This window comes from Camellia sinensis, chromosome 11, assembly GCF_055761805.1.
Source record: "Camellia sinensis isolate YWXY chromosome 11, ASM5576180v1, whole genome shotgun sequence".
Lineage (NCBI taxonomy): Eukaryota > Viridiplantae > Streptophyta > Magnoliopsida > Ericales > Theaceae > Camellia > Camellia sinensis.
In genome coordinates, this window is record NC_138971.1 from 155692073 (window position 1) to 155718241 (window position 26169).

Sequence of the window (26169 nt, forward strand, 5' to 3'; positions counted from 1 at the left end):
ATGTGTTATTCTCGTTTGGTGGAGTGTTTGTGTGAGAAATGGGATGAGTTGTCTGGTGGTTCTATTTCATTGTTCTGTAAACTACCTGGGATTAATAAGTGTCATTTGGACAATGAGGAAGAATTTCAGAACATGGTACTGCTTGCTAAATCAATGGGGGTACAACATGTAGAAGTTGTGGTTGAGTTGAAGGGTGATATTGGTCAGTCAAGTAGTTTGGGATTGCTGCGTGTGGGGGTTGAGGATGAAATTGATGCACTACAGAGATTTTGCCACCATAAGGAGAATGTGTTGTTGTCAGCCCCTTGGGCAAATGGTATTACGCATGTAGGACAACGGTTTGTTGGAGGTGCACAAGAATTTCATGACGTTTTATGTAAGTATGCCATCCAATGTGGGTTTAAGTTCACATACGTGAAGAACGAGACAACAAGAGTTACTGCTGTGTGTGCGATGCGGGAGGAGAGGGGGTGTTTGTGGGCTATACATTGTAGAGCACAACGAGCAAATGATTTTTTCTACATCAAGAGGTTTAGTGATGTGTATACTTGTGGTACGGATGTTCGAACATCGAAGAATCCGCGAGTTAGTTTGGATTTGGTGTCGAGTACCATATCTGAAATTGTGAGGGACAAGCCGTTGACTCGGCCGTGTGAAGTGGTGACTATTTTGAAAAGGGATTATGGGCTAGATGTGAGTTACCATGTCGTATGGTTGGGTGTGGAGAAAGCAAAGGCTGATATCCATGGAGATCACTCGTTATCGTTTGACCAGTTGCGGTGGTATTCGGATGCTGTGATGCGGTACAATCCGGGGAGTTATGTCAATATTGACTATGATGCGAGTAGTCAACAGTTTTGTCGCTTCTTTGTGTCATTCGCTGCGTGTATTTCTGGGTTCAATGCTTGTCGGTCTTTATTATTCCTGGATGGAACATTCCTCAAAGGAAAGTACAAAGGTCAGCTACTTGCGGCAACGGCGAAAGACGGGAACAATGGTTAGAAGTTTTTTTTACCTGTCTATTCATGTCAATATTCGCTCTGAGCAGCATAGTCTGAACGAAAGAGTGATTGCTAAATTATAAGTAATGTGAACATTCACATCAGTGACATTAGTATGCACTGATGTGAATGTTCACACCTTTGTATGCTAATGCCAGAAATGTTAACATCAGACTGATGTGAATGTTCACATCAGACTTATTACAGACTTATGTGAATGTTGACATCAGTGTATACTAATGTTAGTTGATCTATTAATGAATAGTACTGTGAATGTTAACATTTTCAGTGACTCAACAAGCAACAATGAATTATTAATGGTCGTTAATGTGAATGTTCACATCGTTCATGTTCACGAACCTGAATCCAAAAACAGCAATAGTAAAGAGGGCAATGTACATATGAACATTCACATGACCTGTTTCGTTTATACTATTTTTCTATTCACTTTGGAATATTATGAACAGTTGTGTATTGGTGTTGTGTTGTAGGTCTGTTTCCTGTTGCATTTGCAATTGTTGATTCGGAGACCACGCTAATTGGTCGTGGTTCTTGCATGAACTTGGGAAGGTTGTTGATGGGAAGCGCCATATTACTTTTATTTCGGATCGTAATCTTGGTCTGTTAGAAGCTATGCCAAAGGTGTTCCCATCGGCTCATCACGGTTATTGCTTACAACACTTGAAGAGCAATTTAAGAGACCGGATGAAAGGAATTGATAATGGATTCAGGGATCACCTAGTAAGGAGTTTGGGTGACTGTGCCTACGAGCCAACTGTGGTAGGGTTCCATGAAAAGCTTGCAAAATTAAAAGAAGAGGGTAAACAACGAGCTCATAATTTTTTCAAGGACTTAGCACCTGAGCACTGGGCAAATTCATACTTCAGGTAATAATAGATTCCTAAGGTGTTCCATTTTTGAAGTTTAGAATGGTAGTGATGTGAATTTTCAGTTTATAATGGTGACAATCTTCGAATTGTGTTTCATCTTCAATGTAAATGATGTGAATGTTCACATCTGCTAATGATGACTGATGTCATGTTCACATCTGTTAATTTGTCAAATAGTCATGCAATGTATTACAGATTTGAATGTTGACACGTGTCATATTTTGTTGTTGTTGTTAACATTCACATCTGTCTATCATTTAAGTTGACAACGTAATAACCATGTAATGTGAACATTCACATTATTAAAACCTGGTAGCAGATGTGAACATTCACATTATTATACCCTGATGTGAATGTTCACATCAGTGTATACTAATGGCAGTACTGTGAACGTTCACATCTGTCAACATTAATGGTCAGGCCTGTTAAATTCCGTATTGTACAATGTTTGTGATATACTGTGCAGGGGCATGCGTTATGGGGAGATGACATCCAATGCGGCGGAGTCATTTAATAACTGGATTAAAGAAGCACGTAATCTTCCTATCACTCAAATGGTGGACAAAATTCGTACTCAGTTGATGCGGCAAATGTCTGCACGGCGTGACCAAGCAAACAAATGGAATAAGATTATTTGTCCGACATTTAAAACAAGGCTTATGGATTCGTTCAATGACAGCAAGTCTTGGCAAGTTAGCAAAGCCAACGAGGATGTGTTTGAAGTTCATTCGATACCATCGGTTACAGTTGATGTTGCGAGGCGTACATGTTCATGCTTCAAATGGCAAATCAACGGATTCCCGTGTGACCATGCTGTTATTGCCATTCAGAAGAGCCGCTACAATCTCAATGATTGTGTAGAACATTACTTTCATGTAGAGACATATCGTGCAGCCTATTCGGGAGCCATATTCCCTATACCATCGGTGGAGAAGCCGCCTTTTGATCCCACGGACTTTACTATATACCCGCCTACCGTGAAAAGACCACCCAGAAGGCCGAAGAAGAATAGGATCCCATCAAGGGGTGAGAAACTGAAGCAAATAAGGTGCGGGAGATGTGATAAGTTGGGGAGCCATAATCGAAAATCATGCACGGAGCCGATATAAGATGTACCTTTTTTCATTTCAACATTGTATTTTACATTAGATTCTTATATTCATTTTTGAAATAAGATTGTGTTGTGTTGGGAAACATTGGGTTGCAATAAGATTGCGTTGCGTTGGCAAACATAATAATGCATTAGTGTTTGATTTGTGTTTTATTTTTACTTTTTTAAGGTACCAATCTGACATTTATGTTGGTTGTGTTTTGGATGAATGCATGCTGTTAACATTCACATTATGTGAATGTTCACATTGTTCAACTTTCAAACATTTCTGTGGTGGGAATGTTCACATTGTTGTTACTGTTAACAACAATGTTTACATCAATGTAACCATTCGCATCATCAACTCATAAGATGTGAATATTCATGACATCATTGTTGCCATTCGCATAATCAGAAGTTATGATGTGAATATTCACATCATCAAATTGTTAGATGTGAATATTGACTTGTGTTAAGAAATATCATAATCACACCTGTCATATTGTGTTACATGAACACTTTAAGCAATATTCACATCCATGTAGTATGGTTTAAAATAGAAGAAAGTGTACGATCATTCTGTGATGTGAACATTGACATCATGTCATGTGTATCCAAAAAAAAAAAAAAGAAAATACAACCTCAATGTGCATGACCAACGCAAAATAGGCCTGAAAATGCATATACATATATTGACTGAAAAGTATCTGTACAAGCAGTGATATAGACTTCATTTACAATTAAGCTAGTGAAACTAAATTGTCTTAAATGTGGATAACAGATTTGGGTAACAGTGATAGGTGGACACCCCCCACCTATAGGTTTTCACATTGCACTGTCTTTCTATGGTTCAGGAAAAGGTGTACTAATGAGTCTCTTATTTGACACCATTCAAAGCGATCTAGGCTGGCAACAATGTCTTCACGATATACATGCGCCCTCATGATGTAACAAACTGCAGGCCCACAATCCACCCTGAAAATGCAAACTTCTTGTTAGATTTTGAAATTTAGGTGGGTAAAGGTTGTGGAACATGTGTAGAAATCGATTTTAGGCTTACGAATTTGATGCTTGCTGAGGACAGATGTCCACTGATATGATTGTTTTCGAAGTATTTTGGCTTGATAAATTGGTCCATAATGGTGATGACGGTCCAATGTTGTGCACCAAAGCTGTGATGTAGTCCCTCTGCCAACAATGAAATTTCATATTAGGCACCAACCAACATAGGGCATACGTCCAAGTTCAAATATTACACATCACGACAAGTATTGTTTTTGTCAGCCACTTACCAGTATTTGTACTTTGTCAATATGTGGGTCATGTATGCATTCTCTTGGGCGCAGTGAGTTATAATGCCTCCATACATTCTCTTTCACGTCGTACACAACAATTGTCCAGTGAAAGTTGTCGTGTATTGGGAAGATTAAGAATCTCTGGCCTTGATACTCCTTGATGTGTACATCAATTAGTTTATTCCTCTTGTGGGGGGGTACTGTTCAATGATTTTCTGCACACAAAGGGCATACAATGATGTACCAAGTATTTATATCGATGTTTGGTGTTAATGATTTGAATGTTCATCTGCTAATGGGGAGTTATGTTACTGATGTGAATGTTCACATTTCCTAATGGTGAGTGAAACTACTGATGTGAATGTTCACATCTGTTAATGTCAGTGATATTACTGGTGTGAATGTTCCCATTTGCTAATGGTGGGTGATGTTACTGATGTGAATGTTCACGTCTGTTAGTGTGAGTAATGCTACTGATGTGAATGTTCACATCTGTTAATGTCAGTGCTATTACTGATGTGAATGTTCCCATTTGCTAATGGTGGGTGATGTTACTGATGTGAATGTTCACATCTGTTAATGTGAGTAAATACTGTTGATGTGAATGTTCACATCTGTTAATGTGAGTAATACTGCTGATGTGAATGTTCACATCTGTTACTATGAGTTATATTACTGATGTGAATGTTCACATGTGTGTATCATTTAAGTTTATCAACATAATAAGCATATAATATTCAATGCGAATGATGTGAATGTTCACATCTGTCAATGTGAATCTTCTCAAAGGTCATTTTATGTTTTTGTTAACATTCACATCTGCCTATTATTTAAATTAACAATGTAAGCATGTAATGCTAAGAATAACATCCACATGTATTGAAACATAATCAAAATTAAAGTCTAGTGGTTACCAAACATGTGCTTGTAAAGATGGATGATGAATCTTCTAAACTTGGGTTGACTAGCCCTTGTAGTTCAAGTAGAATTTCACCATAAGCATCTATCACCTGCAGAACCGGAGGGGTGGCAGTACATTATTTACAGTGCCTTTACTCTATGTGTATGTGTGTGTGTGTGTGTGTGTGTGTGTGTTTTGTACACATTTACAGTTGCCATACGTTGTTGGTTATTGATTCTTCCTTGATGAGGTGTATGATGTCATCAAAATACACATGTTTAGTCTTTGAGTCCCCTCGCCACACTAGCAACCTGTGCATTGTGATTACAGAAAATGTTAATGTCAACATTGCACATTTATGAAATGGTCTAATTCATTAAGTATGTATGTGAACTGAACATGATGGAAAAAAAAACAGTTAGGGATATGTAAGATCACTTACTTATCACTGCCGTTCTTGTGCAAATTTTGGACTTTTTGCTTGTTGAGTTTGTTCATGTTAGCCCAGACCTTTAGTTTGTTGTTCAAGGATAACTTCTTGGACTTTGTTGGCTGCTTTTTTGGTGGTTGCTTGTCTAAATCTTGTGCAATTTGGACTGCATGTGATTTCTGTTGGGCTCCCTCTTTCCCTTTCTTCTGACCAGGCAAGTTGGGGTATTCAAACTCGTCTAACCTGTGTTCTTTCCTTACCTTCTGCTTTATGCGCTTTACCCTTGATGGGGGGCTGATAATGTGTTCCAATGCTGCAGTGGGATTGTTATTAAGGCTGTCATGAGCCTTTTGTGCTTCAACTTGAGTGATGATGTGTACGGACTGATCATCAAAAAGGTCTTGAAGTATTGTTTTTTCACATTCCAAGTTGATGACCAACTTTGTCAGCCGCTGAATTTCTGTATCTTTCCACTCCATGTAAGTCTTCATGTCCATGTCTACATTGGATGAGCCCGATTGGTCAAATAGTTTGGCTTCAAGGGCAGCAATCACCCTTGCCCTCAACTCCCATGATTCTTCCAACTGTTTGTATTTCGCTTCCCATTGCCGTACAAGAGCCCAAGCTTTTTGGTTTTCTTTCATGAGTACTTCCACAATGTCGGGCTCAGTTGGTTGTGCTATGATGATTCCTTTCTCAGCATTGGGGGTGCTACAGCTGGGGTTGATATAATGTCCAACATCATTCAGGTCCACTGCATCGACAGAAAATGCATCCCTGTCATCACTGCGTTGACTGTCTTTGCTTTGATCCTCATTGCTTTCATCTTTCTTTGCTCCTGCACTTGACAAAATCTCAGGTTTTGGCTCCACATTCAATTTTGTATGACGATACATCTTCGCCTCAGTTGGTGATGCCATTAGCTCGCCGCCATATACCTGCATTTCGAGACAGTATGTTAGTTAGATAGTTCCTCGTCTCACTATGTGAATAAGCACAATATATTTGGTTGTACTTCTACCTCATTTAAACCTAGCTTAGCCAGAGTTATGGACTTCATGTTGCTATGTAAGGCTGTGAGGTCCCATTTTACGCATCGTGGAATGGCATTGGGGTTGCGGGGTTGTAAGATTGTTGTATGCTCACACAGCCAATACTGAAACAAATAACAAATATCAGTAATTTGAATGTGGATATGAATTAACATTGATGTGAATGTTTACACCACTGGTGCAGTAATGTGAATGTTCATAGTGCACCACTAGGCCAGTAATGTGAATGTTTACATCACTTAAAACTGATGTGAATGTTCACATCCGTTGATGTGAATGTTCACATCTGCTAATGTGGAGTAATGTTACTGATGTGAATGTTCACATTTCCTAATGTTGAGTGATACTACTGATGTGAGTGTTCACAACTGTTAATGTGAGTGATATTACTGACCTGAATGTTCCCAACTGTTAGTGTCAGTGCTATTACTGATGTGAATGTTCACATTTGCTAATGGTGGGGGATGATACTGATGTGAATGTTCACATCTGTTCATGTCAGTGTTATTACTATGTGAATGCTCACATTTTGCTAATGGTGAGTGATGTTACTGATGTGAATATTCACATCTGGTAATGTGAGTGGTACAACTGATGTGAATGTTCACATCTGTTAATGTGAATGTTTACACCAGCATCTACTAATGTGTGTTTGTACATTACTGAAACAATAATGCGAATGTTTTCATCAATGTTGTCAACTTCCACACCAAAGCTGAGAAATGTGAACATTCACATCAGAGTGTTCAGAGCCCGTATATGTTCATATTAAACATAGAATAAGTTGTATGAGATTTGATTTACCATTAACAACATCACACATCCGGTGACTCGTCCTGGTTTTTCACAGTTTTGGCCCAATAAACCCATCAAGGTTGCCCGGATGCTCTCAGCCCAATCATACTCGATCATCTTGTGTAATGGGTCCATGTATGAGTAGAAAACCCATCCAATTGTTTCTCCGGATGTAGAAAAGAATAGCTTGACGCATGCATACATGCAAACTAATCTTGCGACCTCCTCATTGTCATGTTTTTTTGTGCCCTTCAATGCTTCCCTCAGAATTTCTCGTATTTTGGCAGCACTTAACCGACTAACATCCTTGCACATTCGGTGTATGATGCCGGTTGTTGGTTTTGCACCATAAGAGAGGTCCATCGACTTGGTGCCGCAGTCCACCCCAAAAATCAGTGATACGTCGCTTCTAAAAATCTGGATGTTCTTATCCCCAATGTAAAACCTTCCACTAGATTGCTTGAATGTTTGTACTATGCGCACAATGACATCATCATATTTCATGCAGTGGTTGAGGTCGATTTCGTTATTGATCAAGCTATCAAATAATGGCCAGAGCGGTGTTTTTCTAAGGCACTTCGATTGGCCACTTGTAAATTTCGTATCCTTTAACAGTTTGACCAATCCAGTTATATTTGACTGGTAGTTCACTTTTTTCATGTTCACTTCTTCAGGAACAGCTGTTTGATCAGGCTTGGTTTTGAAACGGGATTCCCCTCGCTTTCGCTTGCCATCAACTTTATGGGGAAGACATGTGTGTTCAAATGAGCACATGTAATTGGTTGAAACACAGAGGATGGAACCCGAAGCACCAAACAACATTCAACAACCAGCATTGACAGTAATTGGAACATTCACATCATTATACAGTGATGTGAATGATCACATCAGTGTTTATTACTGTAAGTTTACACAGTAATCAATACTAATGTGAATGTTCACATCATCCATGTTGGAAAAATAAATTCGGAAAACGACAACAGTTATTGGGCAATGTGAATGTTTACATGGGTGATCACATTATGTTATAATTTGCTAAAAATCAAAGGGGGGAACCAACAACGCCAAACTACACCCAATAACACAAACAACTTGGGCATTGATGTCACAATGTAAATGTTTACATCATACGCCATCACAGTATTGAGTGAAGTTTGGGGGTTCTGGCATTAATGTGAGCATTCACATGATGTGAATGTTCACATCAATGTGTACTACTCTAAATTTACCTAATACTCAATAGTAATGTGAATGTTCACATCATCCATGTTTGAGAAATAAATTTCGAACACGACAACAGTTACTGGGCAATGTGAATGCTTACATGGGTGATCACATTATGTTATAATGTTCTAAAAATCAAAGGGGGGAACCAACAGTGCCAAACTACACGCAATAACACAAACAACTTGGGCATTGATGTCACAATGTGAATGTTTACATCATACTCCATCACAGTATTGAGTGAAGTTTGGGGTTTCTGACATTAATGTGAATGTGAATGTTCACATTAGTGTGCACTACTCTAAATTTACCCAGTAATCAATAGTAATGTGAATGTTCACATCATCCATGTTTGAGAAATAAATTTCGAACACGACAACATTTACTGGCCAATGTGAATGCTTACATGGGTGGTCACATTATGTTATAATTTTCTAAAAATCAAAGGGGGGAACCAACAGTGCCAAACTACACCCAATAACACAAACAACTTGGGCATTGATGTCACAATGTCAATGTTTAAATCATACTTCAGCACAGTGTTGAGTGAAGTTTGGGTGTTCTGACATTAATGTGTTTACATCAGTGTGTACTACTCTAAATTTACCTAGTAATCAATAGTAATGTGAATGTTCACATCATTCATGTGTGCAAAAACAAATCCCGAAAACTACAACAGTTAGAGGCCAATGTGAATGTTTACATATATTTTTACAAAATTAATTCCGAAAACATCTATGTTTGATGACATTATGATTGAGAAGCAGAAGGAGGAATGGTATTCCTTACTTTTGTTCGTCATGGTTGGTGGGTATGGATCACACTCAGTGGATAAAATAAACTCAATGGGGCGACAAGAATCTTCGAACGACGAAGCACCCTCCTTCCGATGTGAAGCTTCGCAGTGGTGAGACGAAGAGGAATCTAGGGTTACTGGAGGCAATATCAGTATCGTTTCGTCGATTGAGTTTTTGTTTTGGAAATTTTGTGGATTGAATATTTCGAATAGGAATGGGTTTTTGCAGAATCGATTTCACGCGGGGGAGGCGGAGAGGGTTATTTCGTCCTTTAACAATTAATGGACCTAATGGAATATTCAGAAACAGTTTGAATTTTATGGAACAAAACAGTTATAAATAGGACTTATCAAAAAATGGCCCATTAAATTATTTTATGTATTTATGGTCCTTGTGTGAGTCTATGAACTTGTTGGAGTAGACTCACGGGGGCTCGGACCAACTTTCACGAACCCATCCCAAAGCCCGTTCTAATCCAAAGTCGCATTTTCTTCCGCACACACCATCACTCTCTCTCTACAGTGAGCAGCAATGGAGGTCGCCACCATGGCCTCGCACTTCTTCCCCACCACCACCACCACCACCACCACCACCACCACCGTGACTCGCATGCTATCTTCATCCACCAACCGAACCCTAAGTTGGTCCTCTCCCAGAGCTTCTCTCTCCTCCAATTTCCTCTCTCCCTCCGTCGCCGGCAGTGTCTCCGGCAATTTCTCCGGCCAGAAGCTCCGCCCCGCCTCTCTCAACCCTTACTCCTCCTCTCACTCCGGCTCTCGTCCCAAAAGAGGCGTCGTCACCATGGTACTGTTCCCAGAACCCACAAATTTGCTTCACCTTCTTTGTTATCTAGAGTTTTTCAATTTATGTGTATATATATATATATATATATGCTCATTATGTTTGTATGCTGATGGGAAATTTAGTGGGAAAATGGTGAGATGAGGAGAGTTAATTTAACACAAAATTTGATTTGTCCAAAACTGTGAGCTCCACATCCAAAAAGTAAGTGTATTGATCCTACCTAAAATTAGGGGCTCCATTGTTTTAGATGAATCAAAACTTGTATTTTGTTAAGTGTGTGAACAAAATGGGATTAATTTGAAGTAGTTATATTTGAAATATCTCCTGATTTCAAGTTCAAAAAGCAAACTTTAGGCCAGTTTTTTTTTTTAAGTGGCGGGTTTGATATCTGTACTTCAAATATGTATGTATATATATATATATATATATATATTAGTTGTATGTACTGTATTATATTCTTGTAATTTTTAGGATTTTGTTTGATCATTTTTAGTAGACTTCAGGTTTTTATTTGTCCATTTAGATTTGATATGAGTATGATTAGGTTGTTATGATATGATTCTATGCTTATGAATTTGACTTACAGTAGTGCAACATATGTGTGAAGAAGGGGTGCAAATTCAACTCTTTGATCAATAATATTAATTAGAGGGTTTTCTCTGGTTGCTATCCTTTTATATGAAGAAAATCCCTAGTAGCATATATTGGGTTAGCGATGCCAATTTGTAGTTTCATCTTCTCGGAATATGGGAAATTCAGAGTGCATTTTTAAGACTAAACATTCATTTCACAGTTATTTGCTATTTTGTGAATATGGAGTTTGGTTATCATAAGTATGTCACTCCTTTTCATAGAGTATACCTCTTGTCCTCGAAGTATCTTTGCTTACCTTCTACCGTCTATTGTATTGTTTGCCATCTGTTAACAGGTAATTCCCTTTTCAAGGGGAAGTGCATGGGAGCAGCCTCCTCCAGATTTAGCATCGTACTTGTATAAGAATCGGATTGTTTACTTGGGCATGTCTCTAGTTCCATCTGTCACCGAGTTGATATTAGCAGAATTTCTTTATCTTCAGTATGAGGATGAAGAGAAGCCAATTTACCTTTACATAAATTCCACTGGGACAACAAAGGTAAACAATTTTTTATTTATTTATCTAGATTGCTTCATAAATAGGTCTTCAAATATATAAACCCCAAATCGAGATATCACCTAATCTCTCAAGTAACATGGTGGATGCTGTTTTAAAATCAAATGTTGGCGCAATCTCCTAAGCATAGGTAAGGAAAGATAGCCCATTTTTTCAGTTAAAATACACCTGAGCCCACTGCACCCTGTTTTGTTCTCTCTTCCCAAACCTCCTGGACAGGCCTCGAGTAGTTCACATCGACCTGCGGTTTGCAAACTTGCTGCATTTATAAAACTACTGTTAAGAGGGTAATTTTTTCTCTTGAAATAGGAAACAAAATTCAGCTAAGCTCAGTAGCCATAGTGCCAATCCGGAGCAGTATATAGTCTTCCTTTCCGGAGTAAATTTGATCACTTAGGACAAGGACATGTCCTAAGGGATTAAGGAGGTCTTGTAGAGCAATCAACTTAATGAAGTGTACTGGAAATAAAAAAATATGCTTTGGAAATTTATAAAAGCATCAATCTGCTCCAGTACTTGTGACATTGGTTTTTATCGTGGGATTATTTGTAAATCGCAGTGACATATAATATGGAAAAATTATTACAAATTCAATTTACAACAAACTAAAGGCTTGTTTTGTAAAATCTTTAGAAACAGAAGTTATTTAAGAAAAAAAGAAAAAGAAGAAACATATCAAAAAATAGTTTGGTTTTTGTTTCAGTTGTTGTTCCCAGATTTGCATTCACGAAATTGAGTTAAGAAATGGCTATACATTAGTGCTGCATAATAGAGGACAATGGTAGTAGAAAAGATAAAACTATCTCATGGTATTATCTTCGTCTTTTGCTTTGAGAGCTCTTTTTTTTTTTTTTTGGTCCTTTTTCTTTCTTTCTTTCTTTTCTTGTTGGACTTGAATACATTTCCATGTCTTGATATCATTACATGGAGAGTTTTTTCATTTACTTTTATGTAAACAAGATCAATAGATTGTCAATATTATGAATCTTACTTTGATATAATTTTGCACTTTTTCCAGGATGGCGAAAAGTTAGGTTATGAGACAGAGGCATTTGCAATTTATGATGTCATGAGGTTTAAATCTGTATCCTGTTCATTAGTGTGTGACTGAAAGTTTTAGCCTATTTTTATCAAACAGGTCATTCTTGTATTCATTAAATCATAGAATGGTTATATTGTACATAATTTTCTGGATGAAATTTTTATGTGTTACTCTTTCAGCAGAGATGAGGATAATATTCTCTTTGAAGATAAAAATGGTTTTAATGAGATTAAGAATCTTCTTCTATTTTGATAAATGAATTAAGAATCTAAATTTAAAGCACCCTTCTGTTGGCTATTTGGCTTAATTAATTATTGAATCCTTTAAGTTAACATATAATTGCTGATTGCTTTTATGAAATCTATCCCGACACCTAACACAAGTCTCAACCTTTATCATTTTTTTAGTCATGACTAGTTTATCTCTGAATATTTTTTTAATCTATGAATTTCATTAGAGGCATCTTAAGCAGGTGCAAATCTGCCAAAAAAATCCATAAATGAGAATAAAAAAGGAAAAGACTCTAGTATGACTTCCCTTTGAGCAATGAGCGAAAAGTTCCACACCATCAAAAGTGGTTTCTCCCCTTCCAAAAATTCTGCATCACACATAATGGCGTGGCTTTTCTTACATTCTTCTCCCTGCTCGTCTATGAAGCATGGGTACTTCAAAAAACATGTTGTACCTGTACCGGGTATTTACCCGTGTATGGTACTTCTGCATATGTACCAGGTATATAAAACACGTATCCAAATTTTTTCTTTTTAATTTTTAACATACCCAGACATACCTAGTACATACCCAAGTTGTACCGTACCTCACTTAAAATAATATTTTCTTCTACTACAGAGATAAAATTCATTTAACTATACTTCTTTTTTATTTTTAGTTTTATGCTTAATATGATTTTAAAATTAAGCCACAGTTTATAAATTATTTAATATATTGACATTTAATTTTGATTTATACCTTTACTTTTGGTATTAAATGTTAATTGTAGGTTGGATCTTAACAAATGAAACAATTTAATCAATTTTTACAGTATTCTAAATTAAAAATATTTTTTTTACAAACGTACCAAGCCGTACTCGTACTATATTTTTTTTAGATTTTATCGTATTGACATACCCGTATTGTACCAGTACTAGTACTCGTATCTGTATCCGTGCTTCATAGTTACTCGTTCGAACTCCTAGTACCCAACAAGCCAAGAAATCAACAACAGAGTCTGGCATCAAGCACTCAATTTTCAAAAAAAAAAAAAATTGAAGTCACTCGTTTCAAAAGACCAAAAAATAAAAAATCAGACTCTGTATCCTTCTAGCTACACTATAGTGAAGGAGAATGTAGTTGACACTTTCTCCATCCCTTGTATATGCATGATACAACACCAAATCACAATAATCTTACACTGCTTCCTGATATTTTCAGTAGTCAAAATGAAGGCTACCTTTTTTGACAGAGCATCAGCCCTCGTTTGGGATGTGGGTTGGCTTTTTGAGTTTTTGGCAATTTTAACTTGGGGCTAAGAAGCCTCGTTTGGAGTGGGCTTTTTGGTTTTTTTGACTTTTGTGAGAGAAAAAAATGAAATGATTATGGTTTGGATGTGACATTTTGTCTTATTGGCTTTTTGTCCTATTTTGTCTTTTTATGACTATTTTAGCTCAAAAAGTTTATGCCAAACATAGTTTTCCATTATACGTATTTAACAGATTTTCATGAATTGCTTTTGGGTTAGTAATATACTTTTTCTGTTCTTTTTTTTCTTTTTTTTTTTTTGAATTTTTCGTATCTGTTTTGTGATGCTGACTTTAGCTTAGTGGAAGAGGCTATGTATGGGAAGTATACACACTCTGTTTACCTGCATTTTTTTATCAGTAGAGTATTTTTTTTTCCTGTCATTATATGAAATTGAATTTCTTCATCTGCAGGTATGTTAAACCCCCTATTTTTACACTCTGTGTGGGCAATGCCTGGGGAGAAGCAGCCTTACTTTTGGCTGCTGGTGCAAAAGGAAATCGTTCTGCATTGCCCTCATCAACTATTATGATAAAGCAGGTATGTTTTCAGTCTTTTCTCTCTGGTGTCCTTGGCCATTGTGTATCCTTGGCTCTTTCTTGCTTAAACTCTCTTGCATGGCAGGGCTTACTGGACTGCTGTTATTATACTAACTTGCTGGACCTAAGACATCGATTAGATTATCACTTAAAACTATCCATTCCTTTTCCCTATGTATGCAGCCAATTGCAAGGTTTCAAGGCCAAGCTACAGATGTGGACCTTGCAAGGAGGGAAGTAAAGAACGTGAAGGCAGAATTGGTAATGTTAACAACCACTTAAGTTGCGCATTTTCTCCTCTCTTTGGTCCATGCATGCCAACCAATTTGAAGAAGTTTTTTCTTAAATTTTTCAATGTTATAAGGTATATGTTAACAATAATGTCTCTATAGAAAAAAATGACTTTCAGTTGATTTGCCTATTAATGTCTCGTTTTATATCTCAAAAGGAACATAATTACAAATGAAAACTGAAGACTCAATGCTGTCCTAGCGTTAACACTTTTGGATGTTGCATATTTGAAAATGCTGCAATTCACTATGCTTATTCGACTGCATTGAGTCAGGAATCGAAAAAGAAGCTCGTGTAAACGCTAACTATTCTTTATTCATATTGAAGGTTAAACTCTATTCAAAGCATATAGGAAAATCACCTGAGGAGATTGAAGCAGACATTATGCGTCCGAAGTACTTCAGTCCAAGTGAAGCTGTTGAATATGGTATTATCGATAAGGTATGTCTCCAGTCAAAAGGATTTTTTTATTTTCTATATCTTGCTTTCAGGTGTCGTGTAAAATTACATTATTCTCTTAATTTTCTGCAGGTTCTTTACAATGAGAGGGGCCATGAAGATAGAGGAGTTGTTGCTGACCTGAAAAAAGCACAACTTATTTAATTGTATCTAAATCTGGGACATGAATGTATGGAATACCCAGGTAAAATCATGATTGCTTGTTTGTCTTTGTCTTGTGAATTAATTTATGTTTAATTGCTTTCATTTTCATATATAAAGATAGGAGAATTCTACAATACACACCCCTTACCATATGCACCATTAGTTACACAATTTTCTTCTTTAGTTATGACATTATTTTGAGATGTTTGGTTATGTTTCATGTAGTGTTTGATTATGACTTTTTTTTTTCTTTTCTTTTTTTATAGTTATGATTTAGAAAGTATGGAATTATGCAATTTTCTTCTTTAGTTATAAGGTGCATAGAGTACACTCTTCTAGGGGTATGTACCATAGTCTTTTCCATAAAGAAATAAATTTGTTCCAAAATCATGCCAATGTTACAAGTGCAGTTTATTATTTTAGGCCAGGCCAGACCATATTATTTGGGAGGAGTTTTTCTTTATCATCTTGTGTATTTGTGTGCGTGTGTTTTTCCTTTCCTCCCCACTCCTTTTTTCCTTTCCTCCCCACTCCTTTTCTGGGTGTGTTTGGGTTTGAGGGAGGGACTCAACTCGTTTTTTTGTTTTTGGTCTTGGTTGGACAGAAGCGTTGTGTTTGTTAATTAATTGTGAAGGATATAGTTGATGAGGAGTTCTTTGCACAATGGAACTGAATCTTTTGCATGTAGTACTCTTTTTTCTGTGTTCTCACAGGTCTCAATCATTTTCCTTTTTCCCATTTAGCAATCACTATTGCACCTGTTACCACTCGCTTAATTGACCCAGTAGCTATCTCAAATGTTAGAACATATTACCTAAAAACATGTTCTGACTTCTCATGCTTCTGTCTCTGTGTAGATGGGCATCCAAGAGGGTACATTAGCAGCTCTCTGTGGCAAGGGGTTCTTTTGCAAGTGTTCTAGCATTGTAGTTTCCTAATTTCCTTGATGTATTTTATGGGTATTTTATTTTTTATTTAGTCGCATGGGTTTCCTCATTGTAGGTTATGTCTTTCTTTTATTTTCATATATGATGAAGAAGACAACAATGTCAAAAAACCAAATACAAGAAGAGCTCAAGCCCTCTTCAACATGAGCTTGCCATTTCCAAAGCTATATATATATTTTTTAATTTATATATGTGTGTGTGTGTGTGTGTGTGTGTGTGAATGTCTTGGTTATTCAATCACTCTTTCAAAGCATGCAAGCATAAAAACTAGAAGAATCGTTTGTCAGAGCAAAATACTATAAAACAGAATTCAGGAATTGAACATCCCACAATCAGTAGCAGTTGTCTGTGGTGAATGATATATCATGTGTGTATGTTTATATAGAAGAAGAGAAATGGATATATGCATGCATATAAAGAAAAAAAGTGGGCAAGGTAGTTTAGCGCTTAGGTGTCATTTTGATGACCTCGTCAATTGTTGGTTTTCTATTTATCAATATCTATAGTAAGTTTTTGTTTTGTTTTGTAAAAAGCATAAACGAAAGTGTATATAAAATTTTTGGAAAGAAATGAAAACAAAAATGAAGAAATATGTTTAGTAAGTTGATGGAGGTGATGGTTAGAAGTGAAGGGTGGATGGATGTGGTGATTGGTCATAGGGGTGGTCAAAGGTGGTCATTGGAGTTGATGATTGTTGTTAGAAGAAATAGGTGGACGGAGAGTTGGAGAATGAGAATGTGATGTGATTGGAGGTCACGAGCGGTGATCGTTTGATTGCCTTGTCGAAGGCTATAGGAAGGTGACCAGAGTTGGTGGGAACTTATTGGTGGGTGGTGGCAAGAGTGGAAAAAGTAAAAAATTATTTTGAAAATAATTGAATATATATATATATATTTTGTTTCTAAAAAAATCTAAATTAGAATCAATTTCATTTAAGAAAAAAAAAGATATATACCGTACAAGTTTTTGTTTTTGAAAATGTACCAAAGAAGTCCTTACTTTGTTTCCACCCAACATTTTGGGACAATTACGCAAAAAAAATCCCGTGTTCAAATTTTTTAACAAAATAAATTTTGACTTTTTAATTTTATCAATTTAAATTTTAACGTTGTGATTTATTTTTAATTAAATTATTTATCTATTTTTATTTAGTAAAATTGACAGGAAAAATATTTTAATCATTAAACTTAATATAGATATACGTAAAATATATATATATATATATTGTTGATTTTACTTAACGAAAATAGACAAATAGTTTAGATTGAAAACAAATCAAGAGTTTAAAATTTAAATTAATAAAATTAAAAACTCAAAATTTAATTTATTATAAAAGTCAAACTTTTTTCTTTTTTTTTGTAATTTCTCTAAACATTTTTCTCATATTCTAGATTTTGGTATAGTAGAAAAATGAAAGTCAACAAAATTGTAATTAATGAAAAAAAATTTATTTGTGATTTTTTAGTTTTTGAAGGTTATATATCCCCTGTTAACAAAATTGTAAGAGTGCTTTTGCCTCTAATAATAATGTTATTTAGAGCGTATCCAACAGTTTACTTAAATTTTATCTTAAAATATTATTAAAAATTTTATTCTCTAGAAATCACCTTTTTATTTATTTTTCCTAACAAATTCTTTATTCTCTCGCTATTTTGTTAAAATAATATTTTTAATTATTATGAAAGCAAAGCAGTAGCATTGAATCACTTTTATTAAAATAATATTTTAAATTGTTATGAAGGCAAAGCAAAGTAGCAGCACAGGCAAACAGAAGCGAAGCAAAGCAAGCAGAGCGGTTGACCGGCCAAACGACCAGACAGTTGACCAGTCAGGTTAATTTTGTATTTTTTATTCTTCAGCTATAGGGCAATTACAGGACATTCGGGTGGACGTCCAACGGGACGTCCGGAAAGACATCCCTACACGTCTTTAATCAGATATAACGTCTGCCCAGAAAGACATCCCTAAATGTCTTTAATCAGATATAAGGGAGCCACAGTGACTCACCACAAATAGAAAATGACTGTAGCAATACTTATATTTGGGAATTGTTTAAGGGAGCTGATGGAGGTGCATTTTGGACTTCCAATCCGTTAAGATAAGGAGTGGGTTTAAGAACACTGCTAGGGATGCTCTTAGACTTGGAAATCTAGGGGACTCTAGTGCATACTTGATTTGACTGCCTCCATAGGATTACAGAGCCTCGACACACACCTTATTGTGTTTTTAACCAAACACGACTTTAGGTAGCTTAGTCCCCCCCCTTCGATTAATATTAGCCCACAGTTTTTTTGGTTTTAACCCAAAAACATTCAACTTAAAATGTTTGATTAAAGATATGGATTTGAATACTACCTTCCCTTACGATTAGATTAAAATTTTAATTGTGTTGATAGACACCAATATCAATAAAAGAGAAATATCCTTGTAGGTTGGTATAAAGTTAATCAGTGGTTACATAGAACCGGGACTGGACATCAAAGGCCGCCAAAAAGAAAATAGGAAAACAAAAAATCTTCATGATCCAACTATAAATATGGGATTTCATTTGTGAACTTACCATCTGAAAATCTTCTCCTCATTCATCATCTTCAGAAACTATACCTCTCTTAGATTGTTATCTTGTCTAAAGGAATGGGTTTTGCACCTAAAAGCTATTGCTCTCTTCTTTATCTCCTGGTGCTTTTGCCAGCACTTTGTTACTCCCAGGACACTTTTATGTCCTCTAGAGCAACCTACTATGGCAGCCCTGATGGCTTGGGGACTGCAAGTATGTATACACCCAATCCTCTCTCTCTCTCTCTATATATATATATGTTGTGTGTGTGTGGTTTACATGTATTGATGATTTGTGTACATTTCTACATTAATAATCTAACTACAATGATTAACACTGATTTAATGTGATTAAAAATTAGCTGGAGCTTGCGGGTTTGGTGACTATGGAAGAACCGTCAATGATGGTTCTGTGAGTGGAGTCTCTAGACTGTACAGGAATGGAACTGGTTGTGGTGCATGCTACCAAGTAATTCAACTTCAAAGCTACTGAAAAAGTCATTGACCCTTTTTGAAGATATTGGAAGAATCTGAATAATGATATTTGAAATAGAATGAATATATATTGATATTCAGTCTTCGACTATGATAAAAAGCTACAATTTTTTTTTGAACAGTAAAAAGCAACAATTGGAAACACTACTTTTTGAGCTTGCAAGAAATTGGCATCCAGGACAAGCCCTTCTTTTTGAATCATTGAAGTAGTGCAAAATAATGAAAATGTAAACACTGATAAAAAAAGTGGCTCCTTTGCTCGTGTCGATAATGATGGTTGTTTCCGATTTGTTTTTACTAATATGATAGGTTAGGTGCAAGATACAGCAACTTTGCACCAAGGATGGAGTGAGGGTGGTGGTGACAGACTACGGTGAAGGGGACAAGACTGACTTCATTCTAAGCACCCGTGCCTACGCAAGGCTGGCTCGTCCCAACGTAGCCTCGAAGTTGTTTGCTTATGGTGTGGTTGACATAGAATACCGGAGAATTTCTTGCCAGTACCCAGGTTACAACCTCATGGTCAAGGTCCATGAGAACAGCAGGTTTCCTGATTACCTAGCCATTATCATCTTGTACCAAGCTGGCCAAAGTGATATTACTGCGGTTGAAGTGTGGCAGGTACAGTCCACTGAACTATTTGAGTGAACTGGGTATTATCAAGTAAAAAAGGGCGGGTTGGGCCACCAGTAAAGACTTTCCGTTAGCGTTCTGGTGGTGGGCCTAGGGCCTATGCATATCATATTTAACAATATATATTCCCTTCTTTGGTGCAGGTGGATCGTCAGCAATGGAGGGGATTGAGAAATGCCTATGGTGCAGTGTGGGACATGTCTAGCCCACCAAAAGGTCCACTAAACTGCAGACTCCAAGTGAGTGGCAGGTCAGGGCTGAAGTGGGCAGAGCTGCGTAGTGCACTTCCTGGTGAATGGAAGGCTGGGGCCGCTTATGAAACAACAGTTCAACTTACTTGAGCCCTATAAAATCCCAATCCCAATGCCTATTGCTACATATATATCTAAGTATATGTTGAGTAGAAGATGCTAAGTAATTACTATCTATAGGAGTCTAATTCCCTTAGGAGTCTAATCCCGCTAGGGGCATGTTTGATTGGAAGGATTAGAGTATGAGATTAAAATTATTAATCCGTGGGCCCAATTATCCCATGTTTGTTTTGACAATTTGTTTTAGGATTAAAGCAACTCATTGTGGGAGAAATCAACAATAGTTACTATGGCCCCGTTTGTTTTCAGAGATAAAATGGACGGGATTCATAGTGAGGGAATTAATAGTGAGGGGATTGTTAGTGAGGGGATTGATAGTGAGGAATTGTTAAATTATTTTTATATAAAATAATAAAACAAATAAAAAAATATAAAAAATTAAACATTATATTTTAAAAAAAATTCCCAATATATAAAAAATAAAAAAATTTCTAATCCCCTCACTATTTTTCTAATACCATCTTTACCTCCTCCTTACCAATCCTCCTTCCTCCTCCTTACTAATACCTAGGGATTACTAATCCCCTCCCTATCTCTCAAAACAAACACCCCATTAGGGCCTTGTTTTTCGTTTTATTTGCATCATCTTAATGCTTTTCCAATAATATTTGCTTAAATTTATCACCAAAAAAAAAAATAGTATCTAGGAGTTTAATAAAGTCATCAAAGTTATGCTTGAGTTAGAGCTAGTGCTCTTTACCATTTTCAATAGAGAAGTGTATTTGTGTGCTATGAATGACATATTTTCCCTTTTCCTTATGGTTGGATAGACACAAAAAGGGCAAAATGATATTGCAGCACTTGAGCAAACAGTAATGTACATGAATATGCATGCGTCTGTGTGTGTATGCACAGAACTCACTGAATCTTGAACTTAGAACAATATTTACAGTGATTGTAACAATCTCAGAAGCAAAAGAAAGACTGCATGTTTGGACACACAAAGCTCCACTAAATTTTTAAAAAGAATAGTACTGGCCAAGATAATAAACATTAACTTTTTTTCAAAGCAAAAAATGCACCACCAGTGAGTCCTACACAGCAATGATATTATTTGTGTTGACACAAAATATATGTGCCACAAAAGAAACATAAAAGATTGCAATCTGAAACCTTCACAAACAACCAGTCACCTATTTCATAACTTATTTGTCACCAGATTCATATGTACAAATTCCAAAAAATGCTAAATCAAAAAAGGGCAAATTACATATACACCCCTCCAGGTTTGACAAAATTACAGATACCCCCCTGAGGTTTGAGAAATTACGAATTCCCCCCTGAATGTTATATTTGCATAAGAAATTAGGGGGTAATTTGTTATGAAATATAAACCTCAGGGGGTAAATTGTTATGAAAATACAAACCTCAGGGGGCGGGATGTAATTTCCGAAACCTCAGGGGGGTATCTGTAATTTAACCAAACCTGGAGGGGTGTATATGTAATTTGCCCATCAAAAAACTACTGGGAAAGGCACAGAAGGTTACATTTTTTTCTTCCTTGGGACAAGAACAGTACCATATGAAGGCTACCAAGTTTAACATTTTCGGATTTCTTCTCTGGAATCACTAATTCAGTAACAAACATACAAATAATTCAGTAAACAACATATACAGCAGATAATTCATTTCATGGTAGGTGTAGTGATCTGACCAACAGAGGATGGGAGTAGTAGTCCACCATGTAGTCTGGAAAAAAATTACTGCCAAGTCTACAGGACTAACCACACTGTGTCAAGGCACTCCATATCTAACCATAAAATGTGTTGTCCAGTAAACAAATTGAGAAAAACATTGTCAAAACTGATATTGGAGATCCCAGCACCTCGAAATATGATCCAAACCTTTCCATCATTCTTCTCGTCTGCTTTCATCAAAATCAAGCTTTGCATATGAACAAGAATCATAAGCAAATTCTCAAAATTAAGGGATGAGATGTGAAGTATTTACATACATGAATCAGATCATGAATGTGGAAACAAATGTCAGATTTCAATATTACTTTAAACATGAAAAGAAATGTGATTCATGAGAGCTGCCAGTTCATCCAAAGAGAGAAGAACTTCTATATCTATGATCACAAACAAAAAACCACCAGACAACTTGATGCCATGCTGGCTGACTCTATTGTAGCACGAAGGAGGGCACTTGCAAGAAGGACCACACTCATAGACCAGAGTCTTTGATTCTACGATAGCACCGTTGTAGTTGTATGGTATCTCTCCTCCATTCTTGAGTACACATGAGCATTTCTGAGAGTCCAAGCATCCACCAATACAATCACAACCCTGAGGAGGAATAGGGGATAACCAATCAGGATATTTCATCCAAGCCATGCAATTGAATGTGGGTGGTTTCTCATTGTCTATGGTGTTCACAGCACAAATGGGAAATAACTCGTTCCCTCCTGATGTCATCAACACAACGACCCACATTCAATTACTCTTTGTGGGGTTGTATTTTCGGGCATCTCTATCATTACTGGACAGGGAAAGGATTTGGGGCTCTCACAAACGAGGACTCTCGTGATCCCCACGAATATATTGACTATTAATGTATTTGAATTTTTATTTCTTCTATCTTTGATAGTAGTATGAATGGTCTAGATCATTTTAAATGTTGTGTTTTGTGGGGATTTCTACCATTATTGTTGGACAAGGAAAATATTTGGAACCCCCACAAAGGAGGACCCCCATGACCCCTACTGATGTATTGATCATTGATGTGTTTAATTTTTTTTTTCTTCTATCTATGACAGTGACATGAATGGTCTACATCATTTTGGGGTTGTAGGGGTTGTATTTTGTAAGATCTCTATCATTACTATTGGATAAGGAAAATGTTTGGAACCTCCACAAAGGAGGATCCCCCATGACCCCCGCTGATGTACTGACCATTAATGTGTTTGAATTTTTTTTCTTCTATCTCTGACAATGACATGAATGGTCAAGATTATTTTGGGGGTTGTGTTTTGTAGGGATTTCTTTCATTACTGTTGGACAAGGAAAATGTTTGGGACCCCCACAAAGGAGGACTCCTGTGACCCTACTGATGTATTGACCATTGATGTGTTTGAATTTTTTTTTTTCTATCTTTGACAATGACATGAATGGTTCAGATCATTTTGAAGGTTATGTTTTGTGGGAATCTAAGATGAGTGAAATTATATTTTTTTTATAGAAAAATGATTTATTCACATAATTTTTTTTTCTCTTTACAATCCCCTAATAATGTTATAAGTAAAATTTAAAAAGTGAACTTACATTCAAAAAGAAAAATGTTTTGGAGCTCCAATTGAACACTCCTAATCCATTTTCCAATGATATGAAATAAGCCATGTGAATGGAGTCTCACACATTTCATCTCTCTTATCTCTCTATCTCTCTTCTACCTTATTAGAAGTCAAAATGAAAGTGTGATGTGTTGAAAATGTAGCCCTACTCTATTTAAATATTTTTTCAAAATTCTTATATATTTTGTCTTACCACCTTATCAAGAAGATTGTAAAAAAAATAAATTGTGTGAATATAATACTGCCATTTTTTATATGATGATTTGGATATGTAAAATTAAATTATTTTATGTAGTTAGTTTTAGGTAAATTACAAATACACCCTTTGAGGTTTGCTTAAAGTACAGTTGCCCCTTGTGGTTTGGAAAATTACAAATACCTCATTGTTAGTATTTTTTATAAAACATAATTAACTAAAAAAATGAAATTCATAATTGTTTTCCAATACAATAATAAAATTACCTAAATTATTAATTGAAACATGTTTCTAACATCATTAAAAACTGTTAATTAACTTGATAATTTATTATTAAAAAGGGCAACTTGTTATGAAGTTAAAAACTTTCGGGGTAGAATGTAATTTTTAAAATTACAGGGAGCAATTCGTATTTTTATCAAATTTTGGGAGATGTATTTGTTATGGTCTTTGTGTGAGTCTATGAACTTGTTGGAGTGGAGTCATAGGGGCTCGGACCAACTTTAACAAACCCATTCCAAAGCCCGTTCTAATCCAAAGTCGCAGAGAATCCATTTTCTTCCGCTCACACCATCACACACTCTCTCTCTCTCTTTCTCTCTCTCTCTCTCTCTACAGAGAGCAGCAATGGAGGTCGCCACCATGGCCTCGCACTTCTTCCTCACTACTGCGACTCGCATGCTATCTTCATCCACTGAGAGGGAGATTTCATAATCTGGCTTTGGGCAGTGGTAATGGTCGGGCAAATTGGGCCAGGCAAGTTTGGGCCGAGCTGGGTTGGGCTAATCCGGTGGTAGTGCGCACGGTCAAGGCCCAAGTCCGATTTGGCCGGGGTAATTTCAGACTGCGGGCCCGGTTCATTTTATTTGCTCACTGAGTTAGGTGGGTCAAATCCTCCGCAGACCAATCCAACTAAACAGGTGCTTGGTCATAGCGGCGGGCGGCTAAGCCACAGTGGAAGTAATGCATGTCATAACGGAGGGCGGCCGAGCTCGGTTATAACAGAGCTCGGTTCAGAGCATTGCATGTCTCAGAAGTAGTGCGGTCGTAAGAAGAGGAGGTGGCGTCGGGCTGTCCATTCGCACCAACGTCGTTTAGCGATTTGGTTAGGTGGTGTTTAGTTGTATTTGCACTGACACATGAGAAAGTGAGATAGGAGAGCAGGTCCACGCATCAAAAGGAAAATGAACGCAAAGGCACGCGCAGAAGGTATATAAGCGTGATTGTGCCTCCATACTGATGCATGAAACATCTTCTAGTGAAAGAAAAACAAACACATTGTCTCCACTCTCTTCTCTCTCTTTCTCTTAGTGTGTGCTGACTTGACCGTCCAAGGGGTTTTCCAGTAACACACCGCCGGGTAGCTCACATTCGTTGTGTTCTCAGGTCGATCGGAGGAAGGCGCAGCTTGGACACAAGGAGTACGGACAACATCGAATATTTTCTCTCCGTACAATTGGCGCCGTCTGTGGGAATTCGACAAACAAAACCTTGTCCTCCAAGCTTCTCCGGTCATCTATTATAGCGAACCACGACGACATTCCGTTGTTCGCCATCAAAGACATCACGCCAGAGTTCGTTCGGTGCAGAGATGGCCTGTTCGCCATTCCAACGATGGCTGATTTGGAAACCTTCGCATAAGGACTTCCCAGGGATGCGCAAGACAAGCGCGCAAGGAGTTTTGGGCGCTTTGTCATTTCAAAAGAGCGTCGCCGACGGCGAGATTCACACACTCAACACTTAGAAGACAAGCTGAGAGACCAAGATACCATTATCACGAAAATGGCGACGGAGATAGAGGCCATAAGACGCTAAATGAAGGGAAAGAGAGTCGCTGGAGTGGGAAACCACAGTGAGCACGCCCATTCCCGCTATTCCGGCAATCTTAATAGACGTCTCACCTCTTCACTCTCCGTCACAAGAAGCTTTAGAGCTGGAGACTACGTCGCGCCGGCAACGATATCTCACACGCAGGACAACAGTTACCACCCCTTACACTCAACGACGGCGTCAAGATATTCCCGCTCCGACCTTCGAAAGACTTGAGGGATGTGTTGGAGGAGCACGCTCACCGGCAGGAGGCGCAGAGGGTGCCTGCATTACAGTGGCTGGTCCCTAGAGGGCAAGCCAGTGAAAAGGTTGCCATGCCACAACCACGTTTAGCGGTACGCTTGCCACTAGACAGAGAGTTGGCAAGGCTGAGTGCTATCCCTTTTTCCGTAGAGATCGAGAACACACCACTCCCCCCCGGGTTCCA

General features: G+C 37.2%; 3 protein-coding genes and 1 pseudogene across 5 annotated transcripts in view; all 4 read left to right on the forward strand.

The window, feature by feature from the left end:
• Positions 1 to 3018, forward strand: LOC145802791 (uncharacterized). The gene is made up of 5 exons (XM_082895580.1): positions 1 to 288; positions 727 to 997; positions 1248 to 1382; positions 1531 to 1888; positions 2358 to 3018. Exons 1-5 carry the CDS (start codon positions 1 to 3, stop codon positions 2998 to 3000), a joined length of 1695 nt encoding a protein of 564 aa, XP_082751706.1. The 3' UTR covers positions 3001 to 3018.
• A 6828-nt stretch (positions 3019 to 9846) lies between these two features.
• LOC114302001 (ATP-dependent Clp protease proteolytic subunit-related protein 4, chloroplastic) lies at positions 9847 to 16556 on the forward strand. 2 transcript variants are annotated; one of them, XM_028246962.2, is made up of 8 exons: positions 9847 to 10279; positions 11208 to 11411; positions 12448 to 12503; positions 14403 to 14529; positions 14712 to 14789; positions 15147 to 15260; positions 15351 to 15462; positions 16280 to 16556. In XM_028246962.2, exons 1-7 carry the CDS (start codon positions 10007 to 10009, stop codon positions 15420 to 15422), a joined length of 924 nt encoding a protein of 307 aa, XP_028102763.2. In that variant the 5' UTR covers positions 9847 to 10006; the 3' UTR covers positions 15423 to 15462; positions 16280 to 16556. The 2 variants fall into 2 exon arrangements, with proteins under 2 accessions (XP_028102763.2, XP_082752395.1); XM_082896269.1 differs by having other exon boundaries at positions 9877 to 10279; positions 15147 to 15462.
• A 2265-nt stretch (positions 16557 to 18821) lies between these two features.
• LOC114302004 (expansin-like B1) lies at positions 18822 to 21470 on the forward strand. Its single transcript, XM_028246966.2, has 4 exons — positions 18822 to 19139; positions 19288 to 19394; positions 19730 to 20041; positions 20197 to 21470. The coding sequence occupies exons 1-4, from the start codon at positions 19004 to 19006 to the stop codon at positions 20392 to 20394; spliced, it is 753 nt and encodes a 250-aa protein (XP_028102767.2). The 5' UTR covers positions 18822 to 19003; the 3' UTR covers positions 20395 to 21470.
• A 3054-nt stretch (positions 21471 to 24524) lies between these two features.
• The window catches only part of LOC145803046 (ATP-dependent Clp protease proteolytic subunit-related protein 4, chloroplastic-like), a 46796-nt pseudogene continuing 45151 nt past the window's right edge, over positions 24525 to 26169 (forward strand). The window contains exon 1 of the transcript XR_014345123.1: positions 24525 to 24601. The product of XR_014345123.1 is annotated as an ATP-dependent Clp protease proteolytic subunit-related protein 4, chloroplastic-like (transcript). The remainder of the gene's footprint in view (positions 24602 to 26169) is intronic.

Bases quoted from the DNA above. Each gene is read 5' to 3' on its own strand.
- LOC145802791 (XM_082895580.1), top strand. From the start codon at position 1: ATGTGTTATTCTCGTTTGGTGGAGTGTTTGTGTGAGAAATGGGATGAG. The intron at 289-726 runs GTGTTGTTGTCA...TTGGGTGTGGAG, and splicing joins TTTGCCACCATAAGGAGAAT to AAAGCAAAGGCTGATATCCA. The intron at 1,383-1,530 runs GTAAAGAGGGCA...GTTGATTCGGAG, and splicing joins TGAATCCAAAAACAGCAATA to ACCACGCTAATTGGTCGTGG.
- LOC114302001 (XM_082896269.1), top strand. From the start codon at position 10,007: ATGGAGGTCGCCACCATGGCCTCGCACTTCTTCCCCACCACCACCACC. The intron at 11,412-12,447 runs GTAAACAATTTT...CACTTTTTCCAG, and splicing joins ATTCCACTGGGACAACAAAG to GATGGCGAAAAGTTAGGTTA. The intron at 12,504-14,402 runs GTTTAAATCTGT...CTTCATCTGCAG, and splicing joins GCAATTTATGATGTCATGAG to GTATGTTAAACCCCCTATTT.
- LOC114302004 (XM_028246966.2), top strand. From the start codon at position 19,004: ATGGGTTTTGCACCTAAAAGCTATTGCTCTCTTCTTTATCTCCTGGTG. The intron at 19,395-19,729 runs GTAATTCAACTT...CTAATATGATAG, and splicing joins GTTGTGGTGCATGCTACCAA to GTTAGGTGCAAGATACAGCA. The intron at 20,042-20,196 runs GTACAGTCCACT...TCTTTGGTGCAG, and splicing joins CTGCGGTTGAAGTGTGGCAG to GTGGATCGTCAGCAATGGAG.